Source organism: Suncus etruscus, chromosome 14 (genome assembly GCF_024139225.1).
Source record: "Suncus etruscus isolate mSunEtr1 chromosome 14, mSunEtr1.pri.cur, whole genome shotgun sequence".
Classification (NCBI taxonomy): domain Eukaryota; kingdom Metazoa; phylum Chordata; class Mammalia; order Eulipotyphla; family Soricidae; genus Suncus; species Suncus etruscus.
In genome coordinates, this window is record NC_064861.1 from 17,992,705 (window position 1) to 18,014,267 (window position 21,563).

Sequence of the window (21,563 nt, forward strand, 5' to 3'; positions counted from 1 at the left end):
CAATCCAGATTCAATTCCCAGCATCCTCTATAGTCCCCAGAGCCTGCCAGGAGTGATTTCTGAGTGCAGAGCCAGGAGTAACCCCTGAGCATCACAGAGCATAGCCCAAAAAACAAAAAAAAAAAAGAAAATATTTAATTAAGTTATTTTTCTGAAGAAGAAAAAAATAATAATACCTGGCAGAAGTGCATATAGTTCTCTGAGTGCTGCTTCCTGTAAGAAACCACATTTATGATAGGCAGGTGTGGGCACCCAGCCAAGAAGAATCTTCCAGTCTCCTTAAGCAAATAATTTCTGGTCTCGAGAAACCCTAGCAGTATTCATTTGGCCAGCATTGTACTTGTCATTTAAAATGCATAATTCCTCTTTTAAATACGCTACCATATCTATGGCTTTGTGTGTATGTTAACATATCTCTGCTTTTGTCTTCCTATTCAAAACAAACACAAGACACAGTGCTCAGTACTAATTCTACAATAAGGCATTTCAAAGAGATAGTCTGAGGAGGCCAACAAACAATGATGCAAACATAAAAGACACACACAAAACATTCTGTATCCCACCAAAGGCAGTGGCAACTCCAAAATGTCAGCTGACATTGAGGGACTCAGTTTCCTGGGTCTAAAAGGAGACCCATCCATGCTCATTTCATCACCACTGAGTATTGAGAGGAAGACAGGTACATGCCAGAGGTAAGGGGGCCCCTTGGGGTTTCTGCATTCCCACAAAAAAGCACACACAACAGACCAGGTGGAGGACAGATACTTAGATGATCTGTAATCAGAGTAGCAAACATTAACACTGAGGCCTTATTCCGCTCGTTATTATTTTTTTTTTATCCTAAATCACATCCGGTGCTTAATCTACACATCGTCTTGGTAGTCGAGGTACTTGGCTGTGATGGGTTCTTCAAGCTGGATTCCACCGCTGCCCATGAGCGCGAAGGCAGGGTACATGGTGTGAGAACAGTCCAAGGAGCGCTCATACAGGCATCGCATGTGGTCCATGTCGTAGAAACTCACCTGGCCTTGATCACAGTCCAGGCACACCCCGATGCTGCTGGGCATAGGCAGGACTCGGTTTTCCGTCCCATTCGAAGAAGTAGGTGACTTGGGTATGAAAAATTTCCTCATGCCTAGAGTGACCAAGGTGAAAGGCTGGGACGAATCGAAGCAGGTCTCCTCACTCCCACTGTCGTGCCCACTGTCTTGTTCATACCTGAAACACAACAGGTGAGAATCTGACCTGCACCATGGACATGGGCTCTCCAGGGCCCCACTAGCCCTCCCAAAAGCCAAACTGATCCTCGCCTCTAGATGTTCTACCAGGCTGGCTGGCTGTGTTTTCATTTTCTCTTTCTCTTCCTCTTTTCTTTTTTTCTTTTCTTTCTTTCTTTTTTTTCTTTCTTTCTTTCTTTCTTTCTTTCTTTCTTTCTTTCTTTCTTTTTCTTTCTTTTCTTTCTTTCTTTTCTCTTTCTTTCTCTTTGTTCTTTCTCCTCTCTTTCCCCTCTCTTTCCTCATTCCCTTTTCTCCCCTTTTCTCTACCCCTACCCCTTCTCTTTCTTTTGGTTTTTGGGCAACACCTGGTAGTGCTCAGGGCTTTCTCCTGGCTCTGCATTCAAAGATCACTCCTGGCAGGCTCAGGAGACCATACGAATGCCAGGAATTGAACCCAGATTAGCTGCGAGCAAATGCCCTCCCCGCTGAGCTATCACTTCTCTCACTGATTGTTTAACCATATAGTTTATGAAATTACAAAAACGTTTCCAAAAAAGGAAACTGAGGTAGCACCAAGATCATTAAGTAGCATCCACGTGGACCCCATTTCCTCATGAACTGTTCCATCCCCGCTTTCCTGACTCCTCATCTTCAGCAGTCCCAGGATCAGAGCCACAGACCAGAGAATGTCAGCTCCAGAGCAGTGAGGCTCACACACTGTTGCTTGGCTTCACCTGGCTAACCAGTGGTATCAGTTATTGGAGAGGCCCCAGGGTTTGGGGACCACTGAGGCCCCGCTTAGCCCAGCATTGAACTCAGGGCTGGGGACATCTGGAACACAAGCTCTGGACTCCAGCTGCCCTTGAAATGCATGACCAACTCTCCAGAAATGGGCGCTACCTGGGGCTGCTGGCATCCGAGGGCGAGCGGAACCACTCCTGCAGCTTCTCACTGGAGGCGACGCCCACCTTGACGAGGTAAGAGTAGGGCTCCACCCGGAAGGCCCAGAAATGCTTCCCCGAAGTGATGCCCACATCCCCCACGATGTAGTCCAAAGTGATGTACGAGCCCGCCTGGATGCGGTCAGCCGAGAGCAGGAGGTTGAAACCAGCACGGCTCTCCACTCGGTCCCTCTTCAGGCTCAGGAGCAGGTGCTCGTTGCTGTAGCCACACTTCTCGTCAAAAAGGAAGCTGAAAACTGTAGACAGCGCTAAAAATTAATCTGAGCCTGCTGGGCAGGACTGCAGTTGTCAGACACAAATGCGTTTCTTCAAATAAACAAACTAGGAAGGGGCCGGAGTGATAACACAGTGGGGAGGGCACTGACTTTACACATGTGGCCAACCTGAGTTGGATCCCCAGCACTCTAGATGGTCCCCCTGAGCCCACCCTGAGCACAGAGCCAAGAGTAGTAACCCATGAGTGTGGCCCAAAAACAAACAACACAAAAATAAGTCAGTAATACCATTCTTCACTCTTAGGCTGGTTATTCCTCCTGATAATGCTTTGGTATTTTTAATTTTTCTTTTATCACTTTTTGGGGGGTGGCATATTTAGCAGTGCTCAAGAATCCCTAGTTTGCAAAATAAATTTAAACACAAATTCCTTTACCCCTCCCCCTCCACTTAGAGACTAAAGAAATGTCTAGATTTCTCTTCCACTTTTAGGCAGAGACGGGAGAGGAAGCGAAGACAATCAAATATTTTTGTAAGCAAACCCATCCAGAAGTGCTTTACTGGGTTTTAGTCAAATTCAAGGAAAAGAATGAAGCTAATCTTAAACATTTTACCTATAGGTTCAATTAGCTACGGTGCAGAGGAGAAACCAAAAGTGAAGAACACAGTTTGGATTAGAAAAAGGGAAGGAAGGGCAGAGAGCACAAAATATGGGTACAGAAGTCGCTAAAAATGGATGAGGAATCAGGATCTGAGAGGGGGTTGGGCCTACACCTGGGTTCCACATGCCTTCCCGAACAAGTGCCTACTGTCCCCTTGACCAAGCCTCCACCTGGAAACCAGAAGCTCTCAGCATGCAAGGAAGTTGGCCCTGAGCCACAGCAGGCCTTGCAGATCTGGGAACAACCAAGCCAAAAAAAGCACAGAGGCACAATGTGGGTGACCCCACTAGTTCATGCAAAGTAAAATGTGAACTCAGAGATAAGACAGTACAGCACCAAGGGTGTTTTCCTTGCACACAGCCAGCCCAGTTTCAATTTCCAGCATCCTACGTAGTCAGTCCTCAGAGCACCACCAGGAGACCGAACACCAGTTAGCTGTGCAAGGCAAGCACCCTACCACAGTGCTATCACTCAGCCCTGATTTTAGGGAGTTTTATGGAGTGTTCCCAATACCTGAAGCTGGAGGAGTGTGGAGAATCAGCTCACGGCTATTGGGGCTGCAGACGGAACCCTTGTATGCTCTGACCCTGAAAGCATAGCTACAGTTCTTTTCAAGATCGGAGATAACTTTACTGGTTCCGAGCACTTCTACCTCATTCCAAGACATTATTTCCTCATCTCGGGTGATCTTTCGGTACTCCAAGACATAGTTATCTGCCTTATCCTTCTCTTGATGGTCCCAACTTATCAAAGCATTGTTGTACATTTTGCTCTGTTCTTCATTGATCTCTGGAACATCTATGCCTGAAAAAAAAGAAAAAATATTCACCAAGAGAAAACAATGTGAAAATATGGTTACTGCAGAACCTCAATCTGTTCCTAAGAAATGTGGTTTTAACAATACCTGACAGCTGTTGTACTGTCCAGGAATTTTTCCAGAACATCTTGTATAAGGAAAAAAAAAGCCTGCTATGTGCAACAATGCAGATGAATGCTGAGGACCATGTTGGGTGGTGTGAATCAGGCAAAACAATAAACTCATTGTGCACCACCTAGATGCAGGATCTAAAATAGCCAGTCTTAGAAACTGGAATGGTGGGTACCAGGGCTTGTGGGGAAAGGGGAGAGGAGACAGGCATTATCAATCAGAAGGAATAAAACACCAACTGAGCAGGAAGAACAAGCTCTAGAGACAGACAGTATAAAGGCATTTTGAGTGGACCAGGATGCAAAAGAGCAGAGCAGGTGGCATGTGTGATGGCAGGAGGGGAATGTGGAAGACTAGAGAGAGAATGTCATGCTGGATCCATATGAGTCCAAGTTAGAGCCTTAGCAACACACACACACACACACACATATATTTACATCAGAACAGAGAACGAAGTCTCTCTGCTTCTCCTGATGCCCACCTCCTAACAGTGAGTCTATGAATCTGTAATGGTATGTTCGAGCACAGCACCATCATGAAATCTGACAGTTTTGCAAAAAACACATAGCTTTCATGCAAAAAGACAAGGAGCCTGCTTTGTCTGTGGCTAACTCCAGCTCAATCTCCAGCCCTGTTGGATGCAAGGCTCCAACTAGTTACATGATCATTTATAGAGAAAAGATTTCTTATATATAATATGCAGTGTGTGCTCATATATGTATAAATATATATAAATATATATATACTTTTTTATGTAAACTTGAAAAATGAGCCTATCCACCAACTAGAAGCTGAGAGCAGCGCTCATCTGACTTCCTGTTTGGCTGGTTCTACTCCTGCTGGTATAGTCTAGTTGACCCACCCCAGCCTCCTCTTCTTACCAAACTGTTTAGGGGGAAGGAGGAACTTAACTCATAAAGAAACTGGCTCGATTTTTAAAAAAATTGCTGCAGCGGGCCGGAGAGATAGCACAGCGGCGTTTGCCTTGCAAGCAGCCGATCCAGGACCAAAGGTGGTTGGTTCAAATCCCGGTGTCCCATATGGTCCCCCATGCCTGCCAGGAGCTATTTCTGAGCAGACAGTCAGGAGTAACCCCTGAGCACCACCGGGTGTGGCCCAAAAACAAAAACAAAAACAAAAAAAATGAAAAAAAAATTGCTGCAGTGATAAACACAGCAGAGATGGTATTTGCCTCGCAGTCAACCTGGGTTCAATTTCTGGCATTTCATATGGTCCCCCAGCTAGCCAGAAGTAATTCTTGAGCTCAAAGTAAGTCTTGTGTGGTCATGTGTGGCCAAAGGAAAACAGCATCAGAGTACTTTCCAGAACATCAGAAGGATCAATGCTTATGGAACATCTCTGCAAATGTAACCTCTAAATAGAAACAGAGGCTATACAGGCAAATAAGCAGATGCCTGAAGGGGATTCCAGTGTTGATCTAAAAGGAAGTGAGGTCACAGTAATCTCTGATCATTTTCAGCTTTCATCCATCAAAAGTTTTTTGGCTGAGTCCAACTAATCAGACTCAAAGGGAAGTTTGCTCAGTCACCAGGGAAGAAATCTGAGGCAGAGGAACAAGGTGGGAAGAGAAAAGCTCCTCAGTCCTGAGCGGCCAGAACTTGAACAAAAGCCCAAGTGGTGAATGAACTGTGCCTCCCCACAACTCCATCAAGATCCCTCATCCCCCACTTCTGAATGTGACTATTGGAGGGACACAAGGCCTCAAGTTCCAAAGGGAAGAGAGAAAACACACAAAGTTACAGCAGCACAAACAGCTGAGATGGCAGCTCTGGAACCTGTGACAATATCAACGAAAAAAAAAAAAAAAAAAAAGCTGTACAATGATGACGTACCACTAGAGAAAAAGGACAATTCCCCCAGAAGTTCTGTCTGCTTCGATATATTGACAACATAGTCTTCGAAAGAAGTCTGCGCTGCTGGCCTGAAGCTCTTTAAAGACTCCGTGGCTTTCTGTATCCTGCAGACAAACATACTTCCAATGAGGATTCTGAAGTCAAGTCAGGCTAAACGCCTAACAAAGAGATGAACATAAATTCTATTCCCAGCAACCTAGGGTGTACCTTAGTAACCTAGTGTAGCTTAGGGTACACTGAGCCCCTCCAGGAGGATCCCTGAGCCCCTGAGCCCCTAAGCACCTAAGCACAAACACATACATACACACACACACACACACACACACACACACACACACACACACACACACACACACACTTAATAAATTACTTCTCTAAACTTTGGGTTTGGGGCTACATTTCACCTCTCAATTTTTTTTTTTTTTTGGGTTTTTGATTTTTGGGTCACACCCAGCAGCACTTAGGAGTTACTCCTGGCTCTACACTCAGAAATCGCTCCTGGCAGGCTCTGGGGACTATATGGGATGACGGGATTCGAACCACTAAACCTCTCAAATTTTTTGATCTTTATTCTAGCTCAATACTGGATGAATATGTTAAATAAAAAATAATAAAAACATTTTTAATTTTAACAGAACAAACAAAAAAAGAGGTGGACATAAGAAAGCACCACAATACAGAGGCCCAAGAGCAATAGGACAGTGGGAATGGCATTTGCCTTGCATGTAGCTGACCCTGCTTCGATCCACAGCATCCCATATGGTTTCCTGAGACAGCCAGGAGAGATTCCTGAGTGCAGAGCCAGGAGTAATTCCTAAGCACTGTCATGTGTGGACCCCAAACAAAAACAAATCACCACACCACACGAGAGCTGAAAAGCAATTAAGATGAGAGAGAAACAAGGACACAAGCACACACAGCAGCATTTGGTGGTGATTGGACATGCTCCCCATACCTGTGGTGGAGCTGTTTTGCTGTCTGGACAAAGCAAGAGTGATCCGTCTCCTCCAGCACCTCTTGAGCATAGCCTACCAGTCCACTGTTCTCCAAGAGCCCCTGATACTCTTCCACTTGAGTCTGGAATTTGTCGAGTCTCAGCTTCTTAGATGCATCGATTGCTTTCAAAACCGACATTTTCCTCTCTTCTAGGAGCTCATGGAGCTTTGCAAACTGTTCGACTGCTTCTTCTTTCGCTCTCTCTCCATTACACTATTATAAAATGAAGCATGACTGTATCACTAGATCCAACTGTCTCCATCCTACTTCGTGCACATGCTGGCCAAAGAACCACAGTTCAATAGAACCAGCCTAAACACTATAAAGAAGAAAACTCTTGGGTTGAAGTGATAGTACAGCAGGTGAAATAGTAACATGCAAGTCAACCCAAGTTTGATCCCTGGCACCCATATGGGGCCTTGAGCACCTCCAGGAGTTATCCTAGAGTGTAGTAATGAATCACTAAAGCACCACTGGGTGTGGATGAGAAACAAAACTCAGGTTGTGGGTGTACCTCAGTGGTCCAGGGGACAAACAATCAGATCTATGAGTTCTGATTCAAATCTGAAGCGATGGAACACAATGCAAACATTTAGAATTCAAATAACCCTGTGCCACCATCTTTAACAATATTTCTTAGGCCAGAGCAATAGTATAGCAGTTAGGACATTTGCCTGGTATATAGCCCAACCTGGGTTCAAGCCCTGGCATCTGATATCATCTCCCAAATCTGTCAAGAGTAATCCTGAGGGGCCGGGCGGTGGCGCTAAAGGTAAGGTGCCTGCCTTGCCAGCACTAGCCTAGGACGGACCGCGGTTCGATCCCCCGGTGTCCCATATGGTCCCCCAAGCCAGGAGCAACTTCTGAGCGCATAGCCAGGAGTAACCCCTGAGCGTCAAACGGGTGTGGCCCAAAAACCAAAAAAAAAAAAAAAAAAAAAAAAAAGAGTAATCCTGAGTGCAGAGTCAGGAGTAAACCCTGAGTATCAACCAGGTGTAGTTTAAAAAAAAAACAAACAGTATTTCTCAAGTATTACAATCTGTATCATGTGTACATCAGTGCAGACAGAGACTGAGTGACCTGCCAACACATGTGTTCAAGCAGCAACCAAATTAGAGTATCAGCCACATCATAGAAAGTGAGACCCTCCCCATCTCTCTGGCCCCAGCCTCCCACCAGCCCCTCACTTGAGTTCCTACAGAGTCCCATTTCCTTTCTGTTGGGGTTGTCTACATGGGCACTGCTCTGGATCTAGCTCATACAAGGCTTGTGACACCATCTCTTCTGACTGAAGCTACTCATACCCTCTGCCTTATATAGTGGGTACTGGCCAGTTTCTTTTTCACAGGGTACAGAGTCTCGTGACGTGTCTCTCAGTGAACACATGTGGACCTGGACTGCTGAAGTAAACCTACTCTTGCCCACCTACACAACTTTGTCCAAGTCTGACTAACTTCGAGAGTCCAAGCTCTGCTGCCCTGGGGCTGGTTGTGATGGCCTCAGAGTAGCTGCCACAGAGAGTGTGGGTCAGTTACATGTCATATCTCCCCAAGAATATAGATTTCACATCTCCTTGTTCCCAGCTCATCGCATACCCCCAGATTCTGAGGAATTAATAAATGACTATCTAGACAGATAAATAACAAAGATACACCAGCCAGTTTTCTCACTCACCGTAGTTTCTTTCATCAGCAGATTGAGCTCAGATATTTGACTCTTCACCTGGCTCTCCTTACCAAGAAGGTAATTGATGTCCTTTGAAAGCTTCTCCTATTGGGACAAAGTAGGACACAAAGGGACAGAAGCAGAAGTTTAATGGGGGTCTTGCTGAACTGGTGTTTGAACCACAACACTCTCACTTGTGGCCCATGACTGATCAGAATACCCACCATGGTGCTTGTCTCGCAACCCAACCTGTCAGCTAACCCAAGTTCAATCTCCAGCATCACATATGGTCCCCTGAATGCTGCCAGGAGGGATTCCTCAGTGCAGAGCCAGAATATGCTCATCACTGAGCGTTACTGGATATGCTACCCCCATCAAAGAAAAAAAATTGATCATGATGCTTATCATTTTTACCCAGTTAAACAGTTTACCTGCACTCCACAGGCTCCATGTGGAGAAAAGACCCCATCGAACATAAAATGCACAAGGCGGGGTTGGAGCAATAACACAGCAGGTAGGGCATTTGCCTTGCACATGAATGACTCTTGTTCAATCTTCATCATCCCATCCTGAGCCCACCAGGAGTGAATTCTGAGTGCAGAGCCAGAAACTCCTGAGCACTGGGTGTAGCCCAAAACCCAAAAAATAAAAAAAATGTAAAGGGCACCCCCCTTATACACAAAAATGCAAAGTACAAAGCTGAACACATATACATATATGAATGCAAAGTAAATACAGGGCTAAAACTGAAGATATATTAATAAAGCTAGGGAGGAAGCAAAAATTAAAATAGGTAGCAGGCTTATAAATGAATGAATTCATCTTCAGAATATTAAAATTTTAAAAGACATTATGACAGGCTAGAAAAGTCTTACAATGGTAAAGGCATTTGCCTGGCAACCTGCAGAGCCTGGTTAGAGCCCAGCACCATATATCATCCTGAGCACCATAGACAGAACCAAGATAACTCTGAGCACCACTGGATATGCCCCCCCCCCAAATTTTGCTAAGTACCACTGTGTCACTAGCTAATTTACTCACAGATGATTAGACATGCAAGTTGCAAAGAGATCATATTATGTAAGATCAACACACAAAAATCACTTGATTTTTTTTATTCAGACTCATTCTATTCATTCAAGCAACAATAATTAATATCTTAAAATAGCTACTGTCCTGAAAAGTGTGTTTCTGAATCACCCCTCAATATTGGTCAGCAGGCTCTAGACTCATCTATGGGGTGCATCTCATGAACCCTGTCACCCCTCCTTCCTCATCAGGGTGAGAACTGCCTGGCAGGAAAATCCACAGGAGTGTCAACAGAAGAACATAGAAACACGGATACCAACTCTCCTAGGCTCACGCCAAGAGCCACGACATCTCAGGCAGAAAAAAGACATGAAGGTGAGTAACAAAGGACCTCACCAGCCCTACCTTGAGGGTTTTGTAGGCGCTGCTCATGCTAGTAACACGGTGGTTAGAATGGTTCCCACCCAGCTTACAGAGGTGACACACAGGCCTTCTGCAAAGCTCACAGTACATGTTTATTCGCTCTGTCTCATGCTCAGGGCACATCAGAATCTAGGAAAGAAGCAAAGGGTTACAGGGTGGCTGGAGAGCAGCCTGCATCACTTACATGGCAACCAAAGAAGGTTCCCACCGACAAAGATCTGTTTTATAAAATGACTAAATGGGGCCAAGAGCTATCATAAGGGCTAAAGTGCTTGTCATACATCCTGTTGGTCCCAGCCACATATGACCCCACCCCCAGGCTATCAGAGGTCACTCCTGAGCAGAGTCAGGGAAGGACCCACCTCCCTCCACACCAACTCCAGAGCACCACTGGATATGACCTCAAACTCCTATACAAATTAAAACAGATGGAATTACTAAAGCCTTTTTACATGGCCAAAAGCCTAAAAAAAAATAAAAACACATGAAAAAAATTCTATTCACATTGCTCCTCTAATCTGAGGATTCAAATGAGCCACTAAACATGTTGATATTGTTATTGTGCTAAATTTGGAGAGAAGAGGGTATAATTCCATTGCTATTAGACTAAAGGGGGAGGTAATCAAGTCAGATAGGCCCTGGGACCACCAGGACAATGCAAGGCAATTTCTTTTTGTTTGTTTTAGTGAAGCAAGATAGTTGCATTAACGGGCTGGAGAGATAACATGGAGAAGGGTGGTGGTTCAAATCCCAGCATCCCATATAGTCCCCCGAGCCTGCCAGGGGCTATTTCTGAGTATAGAGCCAGGAGTAACCCCTGAGCGCTGCCAGGTGTGACCCAAAAACAAAACAAACAAAAAAGATAGTTGCATTAAATGAAACTTGGCTTAGAAAAATGCAAGAGAGAAAAGGGGAAATGAGTTCAAAGAGAGAACATGGGTTTCTCCAAAGTAAAAATAAAATAAAATAAAATAAAATAAAGCAAGTTAAGAAATATAAAGACAAGTAAACAAGACAATTGTTTAAGAACATGGGCTTGAAGATTGAGCCTGGATGAGAAAGGTCAAATGATGACCTGTACTTTTATTATGAGAGTCCCAAACCGAGACCGTAAGCAAGAGGCTGCAACGTTTACAATAAAAACTTCCAGGGGAAGGGTCCAGAGTAATAACACATCAGGTAGAGCATTTGCCTTGGATGTGGCTGACCCGGGCTTGATCCCAGCATTTCATTTAGTCCCAAGTCTGCCAGGACTGATTTCTGAGCAGAGAGCCAGGAATAACCTCTGAGCACTGCTGGGTATGACCCCAAAATCAAAACAAACAAAAAAAAACCCAAAACTTTCAGGTGCATTTTTTTTACACATAATATGCTCACACATTAACTGAAAGTAATGTTAGGGTTTTAACTGAAAACTGAATTAACTGAACCTAATGTTAGATTTTTTTTTCTAACTTAATTCCTACCTTCTGTTTGTTCTATAATTAATCATAGGTACATTTACTACTTAAAATTCTAATTTCTTTACTCAGAGTCATTAAATTCTCACTTTTTAAAATGGTGGTCCCAGGGATAGAAACCAAGGTCTCACGCATGCGAGGCCTGTGCTCTACTAACTGAACCACATTCATTGCCCCCAAATTCTTAACTCAAAAACACAAGCTCAACACAGTAAATGAGATGAGGTTCTTTAATCAGCTAACAATATTAACCAATTTTTAAGTAAAACTTTAAAATATAAATTGATATCATTAACTTTTAAAAATCCATGACTTGCAGCTATTAGTGACAGCATACTGAGGAGGGACACTTGCCTTGCATGCAGTCGACTCGAATTTAATCCCCAGCATCCCCCATCAAACCCCCTGAACCCTGCAGGAGTGGTCCTTGAGTGCAGAGACAGGAGTAACCCCTGAGCATCACCAGGTGTGGTCTCCCCCAAAACAAGCAAACAAAGAAACCACTGGAGCCTAAGACATATTCAGTGAGTAAGTTATTTGCCTTGCACTTGGCAGCCCCAAGTTGACCACATATGATCCCCCAGAACTACCAGGAGTGGTCCCTGAGCACTTCAGGTACGTGGCCCAAAAACAAGGAAAAAAATTCCACTTGAGATATTAGACAATCTTTTAGTCTTTATTCAGAAAACAATTTGGATCAACTCAAAGAAAAATATGCAAAGAAAAAATGTTTTCCCATGAACTCTTTTAAATAATTAGGGCCTTATCGCATTAAAGCCCAAAGACTTTTTACATTCTGCTTGAATTTCTTGGACCTGCTTTGAAGCTACCTCTTGTGTCAAGCTCTAGGCTGGCAAGGCTTTCTTTGCGGACAACGTCTAACTTAGTGGGCACGTCACTCACCTTGGGCCTAAAATTCGTGGTGGGCCCCACGTACTCATGCTGGGCCTTCACAGTGCCCCAAGGGTGATAGATCTTGAAGCACTCATTGCAGTAGCTCGCGCTACAGTCCATGCAGCTCTTGGTGGATTCTTGGGGTGGAGGTTTACACATGTCACACATTATGGCTGTGGCTGCCCGGGCGGCCTGCCGGTATCGCTCAACAATTGTTTCCAACGTAAAATTCCGGAACAAACCATTGATGCCCCGTTCTCCAAGATCCACATCATGCTCACAGCCAGGGCAAGGAAAAGTGGTTGTTCTGGGAGTCAACGAATTTCGCTTCCAACCTGTGAGGTTAGTAAGTCCTTGTTCAGTTACATCAGTGGGAAAATGGACAGAAGGAAGAAGAAAGGAAGGATGGTATGTTTTGGGAAGATCCGTATTAAAAACCTTCCAAAAACAATGCTCTGTGACATCTTTTCAATCCATTAATATTTTGCATATATTTTTTCTAATTTTTTTTGGAAACTGTTTCTTGGGTACACAAAAGACAATCCTGAGTTATGACATAGCCTTAGTTTTTCTTTTCAAACTATTTAAATCAAGCCAATATTATTTATATTTGTAGTATCCCTACATCAGTGCCCTCCCCACCTTGTCACCTTTATCCCAAGATTCCCCTTCCATGCCCCCAGGAAAAGAAAATATACAGAAATCCCAACAGCCAGCTGAAGGCAAGCAAATAAATCAACAAACCATAGCACAATACTACATGGGTTAAGATCTATTAAAATTATAAAATGAACAGCTCTCATTATTTCTGAATATATTACCCCCCACTCCCACCCCCGCTGAAGAATTTGGCTTCTGTTTCCCTGAGCAGTCTTGGATTACTGCTAGGAAAGCAAAGAATCTTTCATCTGAGGTTCGTGAATAAACTTCAGGAAGATGCAAACAGTTTTACTTCAAATAGTATTTAAACAAAGTGTACATCTATACATGAATCTGTATTTTCTGATTAGGAGACTTTGTGGCTTTTAGCATCCTCTCAAAGGGCTAGGACAGGTGATTGCAAATTGTTCAGAACCACTGTAATCAAAGGTTTCCACTGTAGTATTGTTTAATCTGGGAAGATTCAGCAGGCAAAAACCATGTGTTAACTGAGTGTAATCTACAAAAAAAAAAAAAAAAAAAAAAGAAAAGGAGAAAAGGCTCATTCATAGAATGAATGAATCTAGAATCTAGTCACTTTAAGAGGGACCAACCATTTAAAATCTTCTTAGGACCTGAAAAAAAGAACCACAATTACTTAATTCAGTAAGTCAATAGCTGCCTCAGAAGCTTGAGTACAAATTACAAAGCTTTATAATATACATACTACATGAAATAATGTTAAATATCACAATTTTATCCTATCTTGTAATAAATCAAGATGCCAAGGTATAAGAAGCTTGATTACAAATAACTTTATAATATATATAAAGAAATATGTTAAATATTACAGTGTTTTATCTTGACTTTTAACAAATTAAGATGCCAAGGTAATGTGCTCTTGAGTATGGGGTGTTGCTTGCCTACAGAATAAATCCATAAAACTGAAACACAAACTTCTTAACCTAATAGCCATTGGGCATGCCTGCCTTATAGACAGGAACAAAAAATGCTGGTTTCATCAGCTTACCATTTCCGTAAAGAAGGTCTTTAAACAGCTGTACTAACGTTGCTTCAGCACTTTACAACATTTAAAAGATATTTGAAAGGCTGTCTAGATCATGATATGATACATGAACATTAACAATTAACCCAGATTACGCATTTAAGTGACTTAACAGCATGCAAAATGTCATGGAAAAGCTGATGGATATTTATGCAACTCACATGCACAATACTTTTAGTATCTTAATTTGAAGATAATTTAGCCTTCGTTGTTTTAAACATATCCCTCAAATGCATATAAAACAAACTGGCTTCGTTAAAAATAATTGGAAAATCCTACATAAAATATATTCTTGAAATATTTTTTTTTTTTTTTTTTTTTTTTTTTGGTTTTTGGGTCACACCTGGCAGTGCTCAGGGGTTATTCCTGGCTCCAGGCTCAGAAATTGCTCCTGGCAGGCACAGGGGACCATATGGGGCGCCGGGATTCGAACCGATGACCTCCTGCATGAAAGGCAAACGCCTTACCTCCATGCTATCTCTCCGGCCCCTATTCTTGAAATATTTTTTAAGAAACATGCAAAACATTTCAAGATGTTTCACAGCACATGGTGAATCAGCAGAACAGCTGCTTTTAAAACACATGCTAATAGACAAATTCTTGTGAAAAAAACAAGCCAAACCATTCTCAGAGTGATACTGTGCAGTGGTCAAGTTCAAATGGATGGAAATTCATATTCAACACATGCTCCACCGTGGCGATAGAACTGAAAATAGGTAAATAATCTCAACAGCCCATATTTTTTTAAAAAAAATGGGTTGTTACTGGCTTTATGATCTAAAGATTGTGGTAAATCCAGTAATGGAAGAAAATAGTCCCCAAATGGGCCTATTTTTATTTCTCATGGTTGACATTATACTATTATCTCATCAGAGGTACCGAATAAATACCATTATGACTGACCTTGTGTCTTTTAGAAGAAAAAAAGAAAAAAAAGAAAACAAAACTAAATTATCACAACAAAATTATGCTGTAATCTGTACAGTGGTAACACCCAGACTTTGGCAGTTTGGTTCAGAAATTTCAAAAAAGATTTAAGAAAAAATGCTTCAACTTTTCTATAACCCTCTTATTAAAAAGTAAAGTATCAGATAAAAATAATACCTTATACTTTGTAACCCATACAAACTATTCAACCAACTGATCTTGGCTATTGTCCTAAATAGATTTAAAACATTCTCAAGATTTTTTATGAATTCTGAAAATATACTTCATCTGTCTCAACATGTCTTTCACTGTTTTTATAAAAAAAAAAAAAAAACGGGGCCGGGCGGTGGCGCTGGAGGTAAGGTGCCTGCCTTGCCTGCGCTAGCCTAGGACGAACTGCGGTTCGATCCCCCGGCGTCCCATATGGTCCCCTAAGAAGCCAGGAGCAACTTCTGAGCGCATAGCCAGGAGTAACCCCTGAGCATCACAGGGTGTGGCCCAAAAACCAAAAAAAAAAAAAACAAAAAAACAATACTTGTTCAGAGCAGCAAAGAAAACAAGACCTTGGCCAAGTGGAAGCAAAGATAAACAAATGGGACTACATTAAAGCTTCTACACCTCAAAGGAAATGATGGCTAGATTACAAGGATTACCCACACAATGGGAGAAAACTATTCACCCAATATCCATCTGATAAAGAGTTAGTATCCAAGATATACATGGGTCTAGTAGAGTTTAGCAAGAAAAAAAAAATCTATCCTTATCCAAAAATGGGGAGAAGAAACAAACAGACATTTTCTCAAAGAAGAAATACAGATGACCAAAAGGCACATGAAAACATGCTCCAAATCACTCAGCAGGGAGATGCAAATCAAAACAACAATGAGATATCATCTCACACCACAGAGACTGGCACACATCACAAAAAATTAAAAAATAAATAACAAGAACAATCAATGCTGGCATGGATGTGGGAAAAGGGACTCCTATTTGCTGCTGGTAGAAATACCAACTGGTCCAGCTTTTTGGAAAGCAATATGGATAGTTTTGAAAAAACTAAAAACTGAGCTTCCATATGACCCAGAAATTCCACGCGTAGTAATATAGCCTAGGAGCCCAAAAAACACAATGTAGAAAAGCCCTTTTTAATCCTATATTCATTGAAGTACTACTCACAATAGCCAGAATCTGGAAAAAATCCAAGTGCCTGAGAAGAGATGATGAATAAAGAAATTGTAGTACATCTACACAATGGACCACTACACAACTGTCATGAAAATTGCTTATATATGGAAGGATATAGACAGTAGTATGTTGAGTGAAATGAGTCAGAGGTAGAGGGATAGACATAAAGTGATCTCACTCATTTATGGGATATAAGAAAAAAAGATTGTATGACAATAATATCAAAGACAAGACCAGTCCATGGAACAAAGCTTTCCACAAATAGCAGGGATATACAATTAGAGCAGAGAAGGGACCTCTATGACAATAATAGTTGGAAATGAGCACTTTGGACAAGAATTGGGCTGAAAAAAGATAAAGTGGTAGGCAAAATACCAATCAGTAACAATATTGCAAAACTCAGTGTCTAAAAAGTGGGGGGAGGGGGGTGAAGGAGTGAGAAAGAAAGAGAGAGGGTGGAGGGCAGGAGGGAAACTGGGGGCATTAGTAGTGGGAAAGGTACACTGGTGAAGGGTATTGTACATTGTATGACTGAACAACTATCTACGGGGAAAGAAGCCAAATGTATTAAGAACAACCTTGTATCCAGTTTAAGTAAATTAATTTTTAAAAAGAAAAGAGAACCAGACCTACAAATATTCTAGAAAGCAAAACCTAAAGAGAAAAATATCAAGACAGGGGAAGTAAAAATAAAACAAGAATATTTTCAGGCCCTATAAGTAGACTGTCTAATATAGTAACCATTGGCCAAATGTGAATTATTTAAATCCAATCAAAAACTCAGCTCCGATTCTTGAGACTTAAATGACTAATGGCTATGGAACTGCAGGGCAGAAGGTCAAGCATTTCTTGGCTGTACAATGCTGTATGGCAAGCACTGCTCGAGAACAAGATGGTGAAAAGGGAGCTGTGGCAGCTGAGAAGATAACTGCACTGGAGAGGAGCAATCATATTTGCAAATTATTTGAATTACTGGCCTCTCGGCAGGAATGACTCTTTCCCCCAGAGACCTTTTACCTCAGTGACAGCTGAAACGTCAGCATGAGTCAAGCCAATTTGGAAGTGCAGACTACCAAGAATCTTCAAATGGGCTTAAAAGCAAATTACTTCCTATGTTTCACCACATAAATCAGAAAGTAGGACTCTAAAGTATTTCTAAATCAAGACAGTGCACTCAAATCAGATCCAAACTGCATGTTCCAGCCAAGTTCTAGCCTCAAACTTCCCCACCCTGGTTACAATGCAGGCCAGGTATGGCACCCTGGCATAAACCGACCCACTATCTCTTCCACAACTGGACCCTCAACTGGACCCTTCACTGTGCCTGTGAAGTAGTTACCAGTGTAAGCCTTTACAACTGTCAAAAATCCTCTCTAGGGCCTGGAGAGATAGCACAGCGGCGTTTGCCTTGCAAGCAGCCGATCCAGGACCAAAGGTGGTTGGTTCGAATCCTGGTGTCCCATATGGTCCCCCGTGCCTGCCAGGAGCTATTTCAACAGATAGCCAGAAATAACCCCTGAGCACCGCCGGGTGTGGCCCAAAAACCAAAAAAAAAAAAAAAAATCCTCTCTCAATTACCCTGGAAGCCAATGATTTTCCATAAGCAAACTGCTCTGACCTTTTCTAATTACAAAATTTCCATTCTTACAAATAAAAATCATACAACTCCAAGGGTTGTAGGAATTATAATGTCAGGCCTGAGTAGGAGAAGAGACAGGAATACAGGAAAGGAATAACATTGATTTCACCACTAAAAGGTAAGATGTCCCCCCATCAAGTCATCCAAAAGTGGCCAATTTTACTTGAACAGTCAACTGGAGAAAAAAAAGAGTCTTTGAATATATGTCTATCTTCCACACAAAAGTGGGCCTTCAGAAGGCCTAAAAAGGCAGTGTCAGTGTGGAAGAGATCATGCGGGGTAGAGCATCCCACCAATCCTTCACACTGCATCCGGTCCCAAGCTGAAGTCACTTCAGAGTACAGAGACAGAAACAGCCCCTGAGCATCACGCAGTGGGGCCAGATCCTCACAATAAGTAAACATGCAGTCCCCATTTTTACCCACAAGTAGGCACAGTCTCAGTGTCAAAACTCTGATGCCAGAAACTTGAAAATGTGAACATGTCACATGCATAAAACAAAAGATTGAGCTAAATAATAATGATTAAAAAAACTGATTTGAGAGATAGTACAAGGATTAAGGCATTTGCCTTGTATCCTGTCAACCCCAGTTCAAATTGCCTCATGCCCCTGGCGTTAAAAATGGGCCCCAGAGCACTGTCCGGGGTCACTGCTAAATATGGAAATATGAAAGAACCCCAGAGCACCTCAGGGAAGATAGCCCTTAATTTCTCCTCCCTCAAAAAAAAAAAAAAAAAGACCTTGAAATCAGAACAAAGTACTGGCTCATCTAACCTTTCCCGGAAATGTGGCTGTTAAGGTAAGCTTAGTTCCACTAAGCCAACATAAAGGATTTGGTGGTATCAGTTAACAAATGGGAGCGTGTTTTTCTTCAAAAATATCTGCCAGGCCCACTGACAAATGCACTGATCAGAAATGATAGGAAAAAATTTCTTGCAAATTTAGTCCTGGTGACCTTTGAAATCATTTCAGCCAATTTTGTCCCCTCTCTAAGATAATTCTGAAGACTTGACCACTGATGTTTAAAGACCTTGTGGACACACACAAGACCTTGTGGACACACACAAGATTATTCTTTCTGCGGCCACACAAGCAAGAAAGCATTTTCTACCTCTCCACCCCAAAGATCTCCATGGGGAACCTGGAAACAATGAACAGAAAGCTAGATTTAGAATTTAATGTCAGAGAGAAGAAGTCATGGCTTGTTAACAAAAGAGAAAGCAGTAACTGTCCCGTATATAATACAATGATTGCGTTAACAGTTTGAAAAAACAAAACAAAAAACAAAAAACGAGATTTTCCTGGTACAATGATATTTTATAGAGCCACCAATGTTAAAAAACATTCAGCCAAACAATTTTCTTAGAGTTCCAAATTGATCACTGTTGATGCAGCACTTAAAAGAATTATATGTTATCATCATGTGAATTTATTTTTTAATTGCAGTTAATCATCTCTTTAAGTAAGTTTGTTTCTGATGACTTTTAAAAATACAAATATCACTGCAGGGGCTGGAGCAATAGCACAACAGGTAGGGTGTTTTCCTTGCACACAATCCAGGTTCAGTCATCCTATATGGTCCCCAGAGGTTGAAAGGAGTCATTGCTGATTACAGAGCCAGGAGTAACCCCTGAGTATTGCCAGGTGTGTCTCCTCGCCCCCCCTCCAAAAAAATAGCACTACAGTATCTTGTTTGTAATTCATAATCTCCTAATGGAAGTCTTTTTTTTTTTTTTTTTTTTGGTTTTTGGGCCACACCCGGTGACGCTCAGGGGTTACTCCTGGCTATGCGCTCAGAAGTCGCTCCTGGCTTGGGGGACCATATGGGACACCGGGGGATCGAACCACAGTCCATCCTAGGCTAGCGCAGGCAAGGCAGGCACCTTACCTCTAGCGCCACCTCTCCGGCCCCCTAATGGAAGTCTTAGGCCACACACAGAAGTGCTCTGGGCTTACTCCTAGCTCAGAAATTAATCCTGATAGGCTCAGTGGACCATATGGGATGCTGGGGATCGAACCCAGGTCAGACGTGTGCAAGGCAAAAGCCCTCTCCACTGTACTATCACTGCAGCACCTGATGGAAATCTTAAGCTACATCTTTTGACAAAACCATGTTACCTACACAAACCCTATTCTCTTTCCCAAGCATCTGTTGACCTCTTACAATCAAGTGACCAAAGCAATGCTACCTAAAAGGCAAATATGAGGACGGCTATGTTGGTCCCATTGCTGTTATGCACTCTTCCAGTAGCTGTGCTAAAAAGCAGAGGGAAATGAGTGCAATTAATTGAGGTAATACATGTTCTTTAGCTCAGTGTATCCAAAATGCTATCATTGCTAAAGGCAACCCGAGAGAGAGAGAGAGAGAGAGAGAGAGAGAGAGAGTGAGGGGGGGGGGGGGAGGGAGGGAGGGAGGGAGAAGGAGAGAGAGAGAAGAGAGAGGGGGGAGAGAGAGGGAGGGAGAGAGAGAGAGAGAGAGAGAGAGAGAGAGAGAGAGAGAGAGAGAGAGAGAGAGAAAGATATCAGGGAACCTTTCTCATTTCTTGTATATACTTGACTCTAACACATCTCAGCTCAGACCCAAGGTTTCAAGAAACAGCTCTCTTAAGGAGAGGCCACAAAGCGGGGAAATCAAGGCTAGTTAACCATTCCACTTTCTTATTGTTAAGGTTATGGGCCACATCCTCAGTGCTCAGGGTTTTTGTCTTTGGAGATTTATCCTGGTGTTTTTTGCAGAAGGACCAAGAGGAGGACCTGTACCATGTTGTATAGGGATCAAACCCAGATCTGCGTGCAGGTTTCAGCATGTGCTCAGGCCACTGGGCACTCTTCAGCCCTTAGTCAATCCCCTCACTAAAACAACCCAAAAGGAATTTATTAGAATCTACTTTGACCACACCAATTGTTTGGAAAAGAACATGTGGCTCCCTTCTCTAATATGTCTGGAACTGATCAGAACAAGAGGGACAGAGACAGAAATGGCTCTGTCATGTGTAGGACCAGTGATACACAGCCAGGCAGCAACAGAAAGCCAAAAGCAAAATAACAGAACCTCAATCAACAAAAATAAAATTAATTGGAGCCTGGAGCAATAGCACAGCAGGCAGGATGCTTGCCTTGCATGTGGCTGACTCAGGTTCAATGCCCCACATCCAATATGGGTCCCCAAGTCCTCCAGGAGCCAGAAGTGATTCTTGAGTACAGAGCAAGGAGTAGCCTCTGAGCACAGACGAGTGTGGCCCAAAAACAAACAAAAATAATTTTTAAATAGTCTTCCAGAAAAAAATTGGGTGGAGGAAGGGGGCAGAGAAACATTAGCCATGAATTGATCTTTGAAAAGGGAAAAAAAGGATAAGCAATGTCCTATTTGTCATACAATGACTCTCCACATGCTTTACATGTTTGCGATTCCTAGGATTTGATCCCCAGCGTGTCCCCTCTCTCTCTCTCTTTCTCTCTCTCCTCTCTCTCCCTCTCTCTTTCTCTCTCCTCTCTCTCCTCTCTCCCTCTCTCCCTCCCTCTTTCTCTCTCTTTCTCTCTCTTTCTCTCTCCTCTCTCTCTCTCTCTCTCCCCTCTCTCCCACTCTCCCACTCTCCCTCCTCCCTCCTCCCTCCTCCCTCCTCCCTCCTCCCTCCCTCCCTCCCTCCCTCCCTCTCCTCTCTCTCTCTCTCTCTCTCTCTCTCTCTCTCTCTCTCTCTCTCTCTCTCTCTCACGCACACACACACACTCTCAAATAGCCACCAGTGATGAGGAGAACGAGGGTGATGCAAAAGCCACATTCTT

The 21,563-nt window shown here is 42.8% G+C and overlaps 1 protein-coding gene across 1 annotated transcript in view; it reads right to left on the bottom strand.

Annotated features, from left to right (window-relative positions):
* Nucleotides 1-212: 212 nt before the first annotated feature.
* TRIM36 (tripartite motif containing 36) overlaps nucleotides 213-21,563 on the bottom strand; it is a 30,254-nt gene continuing 8,903 nt past the window's right edge. The window contains exons 3-10 of the mRNA XM_049786900.1: nucleotides 12,333-12,658; nucleotides 9,952-10,098; nucleotides 8,527-8,622; nucleotides 6,812-7,065; nucleotides 5,836-5,960; nucleotides 3,568-3,858; nucleotides 2,118-2,415; nucleotides 213-1,218 (exon numbers count right to left, since the gene is read on the bottom strand). Of these exons, the coding sequence (XP_049642857.1) occupies nucleotides 864-1,218; nucleotides 2,118-2,415; nucleotides 3,568-3,858; nucleotides 5,836-5,960; nucleotides 6,812-7,065; nucleotides 8,527-8,622; nucleotides 9,952-10,098; nucleotides 12,333-12,658 (1,892 nt within the window). The 3' untranslated portion in view covers nucleotides 213-863. The remainder of the gene's footprint in view (nucleotides 1,219-2,117; nucleotides 2,416-3,567; nucleotides 3,859-5,835; nucleotides 5,961-6,811; nucleotides 7,066-8,526; nucleotides 8,623-9,951; nucleotides 10,099-12,332; nucleotides 12,659-21,563) is intronic.